The sequence below is a fragment of the Danio rerio genome, chromosome 5 (genome assembly GCF_052040795.2).
Source record: "Danio rerio strain M-AB ecotype USA chromosome 5, GRCz13ab, whole genome shotgun sequence".
NCBI classification, from domain to species: Eukaryota; Metazoa; Chordata; class Actinopteri; order Cypriniformes; family Danionidae; genus Danio; species Danio rerio.
In genome coordinates this window covers 41,140,282-41,151,655 of record NC_141025.1, presented here as the reverse complement: position 1 = coordinate 41,151,655, position 11,374 = coordinate 41,140,282, and the positions used below count along the sequence as shown (strand labels likewise).

The window sequence follows — 11,374 nt, the reverse complement described above, 5'->3', positions numbered from 1 at the left end:
TTACTTGACTATGTTTGTTTAGTGAACGACAAAATAATAAAACACTTCAGTAAAATCTCCAATTTGGCGATTAAACTACATATTTTACATTCTTTTCAGATTTTTTTCTTTAAACAACTTATCTTACGCTGTTTTAGCATTACAGTGCAGAAATAATAATAATAATAATATTACTAAGCCTTTTGTATTTTAAAATCAGTTAATTAATTTTAAATGATTAAAATTATTCTAAAAATAATGTCATATTTTTATGCTTTTTTTTTTTAAAAGTCAAACAAAACTGCACTTCTCATCCAAATTATGGCATTAGATATTTTTGCATTTTATGCTTTGTGAAATGAACGAAGTGAAACTAAACATTCAAAAATGACACACTTATTTATTGTTTTGCTTTAATCAAAAATACTTTAAAATATGTTTATTATTACTTTTGTGCATTATATAAGTTTCCGTTATAACTTAGAAATTATCACTCTAATTTACATAATTTAGATAATATCAATATATATTTTTAGGATTATAATTTATAATTATTAATAAATTATTTTTTTGCATTATATTTCATTTTTAAAAGAATTGTTGCTGACATTACCACAATTACTTGACAGTATGTTTAGTGAACGACAAAATAATAAAACACTTCTCCACAAATCTCCAATTTGGTGATTAAACGACATATTTTACATTCTTTTTTGATTTTTTTTTCTTTAAACAACTTATCTTACGCTGTTTTATCATTTCAGTGCAGTAAAAATAATAATAATAATAATACTAAGCCCAGTATGTTGTATAAACAAACTCTGCAATGTAATAAATATTATTTTTTGGCGGTTTTTATATTATTAATAAAATGTTGTTCTGTCGTTAAGTGTGTGCGTTACACAACCTACTTCATGTTGGGTCAACGGTCAGCAGCAGCAGCAGTCGCTGTCAGTCACCACTAGAGGAGCCACACAGCGACACGTACTGCGACAATCTCAGTGACACAGGACACAACGCTTCAGCACACGTCACAAGCTCCAGTGGCTAGGGCCACTATCCACTGACACCAGTCGCCAAGCATATTAACAGGTGCAATGGTTTCTGTGCGTCAGATGTCCTGTCACTTAACTAAAGGTATGGACGAATTGATTTTGTTGGCTAGTCTAAACACCTGCCTGGTGATCTACTTGGACCTGCACCATATCCCCAATCAAGCCCTCCAGATGTGCCACCAGAAGTGTCAATAAGCCTAATCCGAAGGTGCCAGTGGTTTCTGTCAATTAGATGTCTTTCTCTTTCAAGCTGAACCACTTATGATCAATAACATCCTCTATAGTGGGTCCAAAGTCAAAACGGAATCTGAAGCACATCGTCAGAAGATCTCGGCATTCTGTAGAAAAGGAGAGAACTGATTAGTCTTGTATATTCTCACATGCTTAACATGAAAACTGTTTATAAAAGTTATACATAATTTTCTATTTTTACAGCCATGACAACACAGTCCTTTTATATCTGTAACAGCACTTTATGTTGAGCTATTGTCTCACCTTTGGATACACTGGGGTGAAATCTTGGATACTCAACCACAGAGCGAAGGGGCCAATATCCATTCACCATCCTTGCCAGGAGTCTTGCCACAGACGTAACATTTTCTTCTAGAGCAAAATGTACAGGCCTAAAGCCACAAGATTTTACTAGACGAGAATGCTGGTGACATCTGCAGTAGATCTGGTCAAGTCCTGTAAAGCAACAGATTTTAAGTTAGAAGAGTAGAACAGCAATTTATTATAATAATGCCATCAAAACTATTTCATTACAAGTGATCAGTGTAATAATAGTAGAAGATCAATAAGCTGGGATGTTAATAAGTGGCATTAAAAATGAAAAACAAAACAGCCAGCATAAATTCTGCAATCTAGAACTGCCGGTGACCAGCAATACCAGAGGTTTCAGCAGGGGAGGTAGAAAGAAAAGCATCTTACCAACGTGCGGTTTTAAGCGGCCCCGAAAATAGTCACTGTTGCCAAAATCAATCAACTTGACTTGAAGGGTCTTTGGATTCACCAGGATGTTATCTTCATGGACTGCTTTATGGTAAATGCCATGCTCCAAGCAGTTCTGTAATGCAAGTAGGATCTGCAGGGTCAGGTGACGTGCTACACTTTCAGTCAAGCGGCCATTGTTTCTTCTGATGAATGCAGTCAAGGTCATGCTCGGCTGCATGTACTCCAGGACATAGATATAATGTTCTCCCACGTCAAAAAAGTCATATAACTCTATGATGTGGGGACATATGGGAGACGTCTGCAGTTCAAGAAGTAGTTCAGCCTCCAAAGGTGCATAATAGGCATATCCAGGCTAGAGAAAAATATTAGAAAAATGTTATGTATGTGTACTGTAAGATGTAACTGCATAATTATAACTGTATTATGTAATGTGTATAATATAGATTCCTACACCAAAGATTCAACACGTGTTCAGATATATTTATTATGTTGTTTACTTACCATCTCCACTATGTATTCTGGATCTAAGTCTGACTCATGAACGAATTTCAGGGCAACCTGCAAAAGCAACAAAATATTAATACTTTTTCCTAAAGCAATGAAAAACAAATCATAATAAATCCAATAACACATGTGTATAATACAACATGGACATGCGTCAACATACACGCCACTCCTTTTACAAGAAGAAAGATTAAGTAAACAACATGTACCGCAAAAGTGACTTACCTTTTTTCCATCAGATTTGCGTGTTGCCAAGTAGACAGTGCCAGTGTGTCCCTTTCCCAGCTTCCTTCCAAGCTCATAATTGTCAAGAGGAGATCCTGAAAAAAACAAAACAAAATGGATATGATAGTTTACCAGGAAATATATTTCAGTTGAGTTTCATTGTGCCATAAAACGGTGTTTGCTTACTGACAAACTAATAAAACTGACATTTTAGCGACAAGATGCCAAAGCACAGATGTTTCAAAACTAGTGAAGGGCAAAAATGTATCATGATTAACCCCAGTATATTTATTATGTATATACAAATAGACACTTGTACGCATATATCTGAGAAAATGTATAGAATATTAAAGAATGTATAGCAACTTATATATCAATGTAACAAAATAGTTTTGTATAATTTAGAATTTTGTTTTATGTATGAGGATGATCAGAAGAAAGGGACAGCACCTGGGTTAAATGTATGAGTGTCACAGCAAAGGACCATGTGATATTTCAGTTTTTCTTTTTTATTAAATCTGCACAAATGTCAACAATTCTGTGTTTTTTTTTCAGGAAAAAATGAACTTAAATGATTGTAGCAAATTGCTGCAATATAACAAAGAGTGAAAACTTAAAGAGGTCTGAATACTTTCTGTACTCACTGTGCATATATATTTATAAAGTGTCGGGAAAAGTTACTTTGGAAAGTAATGCATTGCAATATCAAGTTAATCCCCAAAAAGCAACTAGTTGCATTACTCATTCACTTATTTATTCATTTCCTTTTCGGCTCAGTCCCTTTATTAATCCACCAACTTATCCAGCAACTGTTTCACACAGCGGATGCCCTTCCAGCCGCAACCCCTCACTGGGAAACATCCATACACATTTAATCACAAACACATACACTATGGCCAATTCACCTGTACCACATGTCTTTGGACTGTAGGGAAAATCGGAGCACCCGGAAAAAACCCACGCGAACACGGGTAGAACAAGCAAACTACTTAGAAATGCCAACTGACTCTGCCAAGGCCACCGCGTCGCCCTTGCATTACTCAGTTACTTTTTCTGTTTAGTAATTGGTTATGTTACTTTTTCTGACCTGGTTTGATTCCTTTAACAGGTTTTTTTTTTTAAATAGAGGAGCTCTGCAATTAACAACACACCGCATAAAAACACACCAACAACTAATAATGTAGGATTAATGTTATCTTCTGAGAACTTCCTGACCCCAGAGGTATACATGCCATATTTACAGAGTAATGAACGTTAAAAGCAATGTGTCTGATGCTTGTGTACTTTTTGTTTTATTGGTGAAGTTAAATGAGCACTAAGACTATAAGCCCCTTTTCCTTTTCTTCCATGTGTTGAGAATAATGAGAATATTTCCATTAAAGAAAATGAAAGCTCTGCCATCTTGGTTTCTGTCTGTTTCTGCAGGAAAACAATCACTGAGTGCGGGATTCAACATCAATTTTAATTCAGCAATTTTTTTTAACTCGCATTACATCACATTACAATAAAAGTAACTCAACTATTATTACCTATTTTTTTTAGTAATGTGTTACTTTACTCATTACTTAGAAAAGTATGATTATTAGGTAACTCAGGTTACTTGTAACACGTTACCCCAACACTGTATATATAACTGTATATATAACACACACACACACACACACACACACACACACACACACACACACACACACACACACACACACACACACACACATAATATGTCAAAACAAATTTTTACTTTGGATGTGATTAATTGCAGTTAACCTGTGCTCAGCACTATTCAAACACTGATTTAAAACACCCATGTCACATTCACTCTGTGATCCGAGACTTGACATGCCTTCTGAATCTGCATTTGATTGAGAGTCTGAAAAACCAAACAATCGCACATAGCCTAGTAGGCAGTGCTCCAACATGTACCACAACTACAGCACATTGCAGATGCTCTGAATCCTGGCCTGTGGACCTTCCTACTCTTTCTCTTAAACTCTGCATTTCTTTACAAAGTTTATTCAGATGTCAGACCGAACACATTACAAGAACAGAACCATAAAAGACACATATTTTAAATGTTTATAACATGCTTTGCCCTGGATTCAAACTCATGACAACTGCATTCCAGGAGTGAACATTATCCACTCTCCACCTCTTGATGGAATGAATAGTTAACACAACATATTTTAATTCTTTCATTTGCTTAACTGTTTCTCTGTCAAAGTGGTTTCAGACCTATAGATTTGGTGGTGATTTGGATTTCAGTGTTTCATGAATCCTTGCTCTGCCCAACACTAATAAAAATTATCCAGAATTTACCGGAGATTTTTCAAGAAAAAATGATACCATGTTAAAGGAATTACAGGAGAAATGTGATGTCTCGTGATAAAAGACTAACCTTGGCTGGAGTCTGTTGTTCTAACATCTGACTTGCATTTGGAAGAATCATCCTCATCTTCATCATCTTCATTAGGGAACTGTGACGGATCCTGGAAGTCATCCAGATCTTCATCATCCTGAGAAGCTCCTTCATCTACAGTGCATTAGATGTACAAACATTTTAATAATTTTTATAATATAAATAGATTTTATATTCTATATTTTATTTAATTTTAACAAGTCATTATAATCTGTGACCTTTTCTTCAAATGAAAGGATTCAAGACACTGTGGCTGTTTCTATGCATTTTACAAATTTGTGCCACTGAACGATAACATAAACCCAATTTCACACTCCTATCCATGTTATATCCCTTACAAAAACGGGCTTTAGTAATCTTGCGGTCCTGCTGAACAAAATAAATTGACGACAGACCAAATAAGCAGAGCAAAATAGGACGGGATCACCACAGCACTTTCTGTAGTAGAGTATTACAAGAATTTAGAATTATGCGTGTGATTTTACTGTTGTTTTCATGTGGCAATATCAACTCATTACCACAAGAACATACAGGAAGATTGCATACAGTACAAGAAAATCCTGTGGTATATACTACAGAAATGTGAAATTAATACCACATTCAACTGGAGAATATTACAGTAAACAAAATATTGTGGCAAATATTTTAAAAAAATATGAAAGTAACACCGCTAATTACTACAAGAACATTACAAGAATAATACATACAACTCTTCTTCTGTCTTATCATATGGAATAACACCGGATATGTTGGTAAGGGATGGCTTTTGTTTATTACCCATAGCACTCTTTCTGAATCAAAATCAGCAATGACAGTCATCTGATATCACTCAATTTAACAAACTGTATTTTAAGGACCAAATTAATCATAGTAGAATTGGAGAAATGAAGGGTCTTCTCATAGTAAACTGACCTGAGCTGGTGCCGGATTCATCACTGTCATCAGGGAACTGTGGTGGTTCACGCCATGTTGTCAGCATCAAGTTCTCCTGATCTTCATCATCCTCAAAAGCTTCCTCGACCTTTCTTTTTCTGCCTCTGCCTCCTAAAGTGGACCAAAATATGGATGAGTTAATTACAGATTATCATTTATTTTGGTAATCTGTTTATATTCATTACTACTCGCAATTAGGTAACCCCGAATAGTCCAAGCTTCGCAACTACCAATCTCTCAGTCGAATATTTGCAGAGGTAAATTATGAAAAGAGCATCATGACATTTTGGCTATATGGGGGTTCCTCTATGTCTGATTTCACATCGAATCACTGGTTTTCACCCCTTAAGTTGGTACATAGCCTGCTGTTATACCAACCTTTACCAGATATGTTTTTCTGTGTGTCAGTTATGTGCTCCATATGTGATTATTTATTTATTTAATTATCAGACCCCCACCAATCTCTACTCCCACAAACACCAGCCCTCCCCAACCCAGCCCCAAACCATATCATTTGACTATGTAAATCCTGATTCAGGGACACTCCTACTACTTGTAATTTTATTAACTATTTTCATTTGATTAGGTTATCGATTAATTGATTAAAAATACTTCACTCCCAACCTTACAATGCAGAATTTTAAGCACCAAGTTAACCACCCCCCAAAAAAAAAAAAGATTTTACGCACAATTTACTCCCTCTCAAGTGGTTCCAAACCTTTATGAGTTTAATGTTTCTGATGAACCCAAAAGAAGAAGAAAGCTGAAAACCTCTAACCATTCACTTCCACAGCAGGAAAACAAAAACTATTGAATTTAATGATGGCAGGTTTCCAGCTTTCTTCAGAATATCGTCTTTTTTTGTTTGACAGAAAAAAGAAAATCATAAAGGCTTGGAACAAGTAAAGGGTCAGTAAATTATGACAGAATTTAAATTTTTGGGTGAAGTATATCTCTTTAACAAAGCTGTAGAAAATTGTGTTCTTGTGATAGTAAACTGACCTGAGCTGGGGCCGGGTTCATAACTTTCGTCAGGGAACTGTGTTGGTTTACAGCGTTTTGCTGGCATCAAGTCCTCCTGATCTTCGTCATCCTGAAAAGCTTTCTCAACTTTTCTTTTTCTGCCTCCTTAAGTGGATCAAAATATGAAAGTGTTAATTACAGATTATCACTTATTTTGGTAATCTTCATTCATTACTACTCGCTATAGGGTGACCCCGAATAGTCAAAGCTTCGCAACTACCAATCTCTCAGTTAAATATTTGCAGAGGTAAATTATGAAATGAGGATCATGCCATTTTGGCTATATGGGGGTTCCTCAATGTCTGATTACACATCGAATCCCCAGTTTTCATCCCTTAAGTTCGTATATAGCCTATTTTTATACCAACCTTTACCAGATATTTGTTTTTCTGCATGTCAGTTTTGCACTCCATTTGTAAATATTTATTTAATTATTTATTTTATTATAAGACTCTGTCAATCTCCACTACCACAAACACCAGCCCTCCTCTACGCCAGCCCCAAACCATATGATTTGACTATCAGTCGAATACAGAATTTGTAAATTTAGATTCGACTATGTAAATCCTGATTCAGGGACACTCCTATTAATTGGTAATTTTTAATATTTTAATTAACTTCTTTAGTTTTTTTTTTGGTTAATTGATTAAAACGCTTCACTTCCTACATCACAATGTAGAATTTAAAGCACCAAATTCAAGAGAGAGTTCACCCAAAATTTTTTCTGGTGAACCCAAAAGAAGATATTCTGAAAAAAGCTAAAAACCTAACCACTGACTTCCATAGCAGGAAAACAAATACTATTGAATTCAATGATGACAGGTTTCCAGCTTTGTTCAGAATATCGTCTTTTTTGTGTGACAGAAAAAAGAAAATCAAATAGGCTTGCAACAAGTAAAGGGTCAGTAAATTATGACAGAATTTTCACGTTTGGGTGAAGTATATCTCTTTAACAAAGCTGTAGAAAAGTGTGTTCTTGTGGTAGTAAACTGACCTGAGCTGGGGCCGGGTTCATCACTTTCATCAGGGAACTGTGTTGGTTTACAGCGTTTTGCTGGCATCAAGTCCTCCTGATCTTCGTCATCCTGAAAAGCTTCTTTGACTTTTCTTTTTCTGCCTCCTAAAGTGCATCAAAATATGGAAGAGATCATTTCAGGTTTGCAGTTTACCGATACTTTGGTTGCACCGCAATATTATGGCTCCAAAATTTTGGTGCCACTGTAGTTTGCAAATGGTAGTATCATCATTAACGATTCTACAATTTCTTATATGTGGAAAAGTTACTGAAATGCTCAAACATTTGTGCCAGCAAATAATCAATAGACCACTTTATTTTACTTTCATTTTAATTGTCTGCATACGGGACATAGTTTGCTGCAGTCATGACAGATCATATAGCATGATCAACTATTAATTAATTTATTTTATTATTATTATTGCAATAACAACAAAAGAGTCACAGTAAATACAAAAAAGCAGAAAAAGTCTGTACAAAAATTACTTTTTTAATAATAATGGAATTGAATTGAAGTATTATGGCATTTAAAATATAGTATTTCTGACTATTTGCTTTATTTCATAGATTTGAGTTCTGAATTAATACAGTATTGCAATACTACTTGGTATCATGATACTTCAGCTGGTATAGTATCGTGGGCTGAATTAATGGTATTGTGATGACCCCATTACAGATTATCACTTATTTTGGTAATCTGCCTTCATTCATTACTACTCTCTATAGGGTAAACCCTAATAGTCGAAGCTTCGCAACTACCAATCTCTCAGTCGAATATGTGCAGAAGTAAATTATGAAAGGAGCATCATGACATTTTGGCTATATGGGGGTTCCTCTATGTCTGATTTCACATCGAACCACCAGTTTTTGCCCCTTAGGTTCGTATATAGCCTATTGTTATACCAAACTTTAGAAGATATGTTTTACTGCGAGCCAGTTTTGCACTCCGTATGTGATTATTTATTTATTTTATTATAAGACCCCGTTAATCTCCGCTCCCACTAACACCAGCCCTCATCTACCCCCGCCCCAAACCATATGATTTGACTATAAGTCGAATACAGAATTGGTAAATTTAGATTCGACTATGTAAATCCTGATTCAGGGACACTCCTATTAATCGGTTATTTTTAATTTATTTTAATGAACTTTTTTAGTTTGTTTCTTGGTTAATTAATTAAAACACTTTACTCCCTACATCACAATGTAGAATTTAAAGCACCAAAATAAAAATAAAAAGTTTACCCAAAAATAAAAAATTTTCCTCACAATTTACTCCCCTCAAGTGGTTCCAAACCTTTATGAGTTTATTTTTTCTGGTGAACCCAAAAGAAGATATTTTGAAGAAAAAAACTCTAACCATTGACTTCCACAGCAGGAAAACAAATACTATTGAATTTAATGATGACAGGTTTCCAGCTTTCTTCAGAATATCGTCTTTTTAGTTTGACAGAAAAAATGAAAATCATAAAGGATTGGAACAAGTAAAGGGTCAGAACATGATGACAGAATTTTCACATTTGGGTGAAGTATATCTCTTTAACAAAGCTGTAGAAAAGTGTGTTCTTGTGATAGTAAACTGACCTGAGCTGGGGCCGGGTTCATCACTTTCGTCAGGGAACTGTGTTGGTTTACAGCGTTTTGCTGGCATCAAGTCCTCCTGATCTTCGTCATCCTGAAAAGCTTCCTCAACTTTTCTTTTTCTGCCTCCTTAAGTGGATCAAAATATGAAAGAGTTAATAACAGATTATCGCTTATTTTGGTAATCTTCATTTATTACTATTTGCTATAGGGTGACCCCAAATAGTCAAAGCTTCGCAACTACCAATCTCTCAGTTAAATATTTGCAGAGGTAAATTATGAAATGAGGATCATGCCATTTTGGCTATATGGGGGTTCCTCAATGTCTGATTACACATCGAATCCCCAGTTTTCATCCCTTAAGTTCGTATATAGCCTATTTTTATACCAACCTTTACCAGATATTTGTTTTTCTGCATGTCAGTTTTGCACTCCATTTGTAAATATTTATTTAATTATTTATTTTATTATAAGACTCTGTCAATCTCCACTACCACAAACACCAGCCCTCCTCTACGCCAGCCCCAAACCATATGATTTGACTATCAGTCGAATACAGAATTTGTAAATTTAGATTCGACTATGTAAATCCTGATTCAGGGACACTCCTATTAATTGGTAATTTTTAATATTTTAATTAACTTCTTTAGTTTTTTTTTGGTTAATTGATTAAAACGCTTCACTTCCTACATCACAATGTAGAATTTAAAGCACCAAATTCAAGAGAGAGTTCAACCAAAATTTTTTCTGGTGAACCCAAAAGAAGATATTCTGAAAAAAGCTAAAAACCTAACCACTGACTTCCATAGCAGGAAAACAAATACTATTGAATTCAATGATGACAGGTTTCCAGCTTTGTTCAGAATATCGTCTTTTTTGTGTGACAGAAAAAAGAAAATCAAATAGGCTTGCAACAAGTAAAGGGTCAGTAAATTATGACAGAATTTTCACGTTTGGGTGAAGTATATCTCTTTAACAAAGCTGTAGAAAAGTGTGTTCTTGTGGTAGTAAACTGACCTGAGCTGGGGCCGGGTTCATCACTTTCATCAGGGAACTGTGTTGGTTTACAGCGTTTTGCTGGCATCAAGTCCTCCTGATCTTCGTCATCCTGAAAAGCTTCTTTGACTTTTCTTTTTCTGCCTCCTAAAGTGCATCAAAATATGGAAGAGATCATTTCAGGTTTGCAGTTTACCGATACTTTGGTTGCACCGCAATATTATGGCTCCAAAATTTTGGTGCCACTGTAGTTTGCAAATGGTAGTATCATCATTAACGATTCTACAATTTCTTATATGTGGAAAAGTTACTGAAATGCTCAAACATTTGTGCCAGCAAATAATCAATAGACCACTTTATTTTACTTTCATTTTAATTGTCTGCATACGGGACATAGTTTGCTGCAGTCATGACAGATCATTTAGCATGATCAACTATTAATTAATTTATTTTATTATTATCATTGCAATAACAACAAAAGAGTCACAGTAAATACAAAAAAGCAGAAAAAGTCTGTACAAAAATTACTTTTTTAATAATAATGGAATTGAATTGAAGTATTATGGCATTTAAAATATAGTATTTCTGACTATTTGCTTTATTTCATAGATTTGAGTTCTGAATTAATACAGTATTGCAATACTACTTGGTATCATGATACTTCAGCTGGTATAGTATCGTGGGCTGAATTAA

At 34.8% G+C, this 11,374-nt stretch overlaps 1 protein-coding gene across 8 annotated transcripts in view; it reads right to left on the bottom strand.

Moving 5' to 3' along the window:
* LOC110438664 (uncharacterized) overlaps nt 1-11,374 on the bottom strand; it is a 32,838-nt gene that overhangs the window by 2,005 nt on the left and 19,459 nt on the right. For 4 of the 8 annotated variants that reach the window (XM_087253775.1, XM_087253776.1, XM_087253777.1 and 1 more), the window contains exons 6-16: nt 10,703-10,828; nt 9,689-9,814; nt 8,084-8,209; nt 7,069-7,194; nt 6,046-6,177; nt 5,113-5,247; nt 2,718-2,812; nt 2,490-2,546; nt 1,965-2,340; nt 1,530-1,721; nt 1,247-1,372 (exon numbers count right to left, since the gene is read on the bottom strand). In XM_087253775.1, coding sequence (XP_087109901.1) covers nt 1,263-1,372; nt 1,530-1,721; nt 1,965-2,340; nt 2,490-2,546; nt 2,718-2,812; nt 5,113-5,247; nt 6,046-6,177; nt 7,069-7,194; nt 8,084-8,209; nt 9,689-9,814; nt 10,703-10,828 — 1,601 coding nt within the window. In that variant the 3' untranslated portion in view covers nt 1,247-1,262. Of the gene's footprint in view, nt 1-551; nt 1,373-1,529; nt 1,722-1,964; nt 2,341-2,489; nt 2,547-2,717; nt 2,813-5,112; nt 5,248-6,045; nt 6,178-7,068; nt 7,195-8,083; nt 8,210-9,688; nt 9,815-10,702; nt 10,829-11,374 lie in introns of those variants that run through there. The other 4 variants (XM_087253773.1, XM_087253778.1, XM_087253774.1 and 1 more) reach the window with 2 other exon arrangements.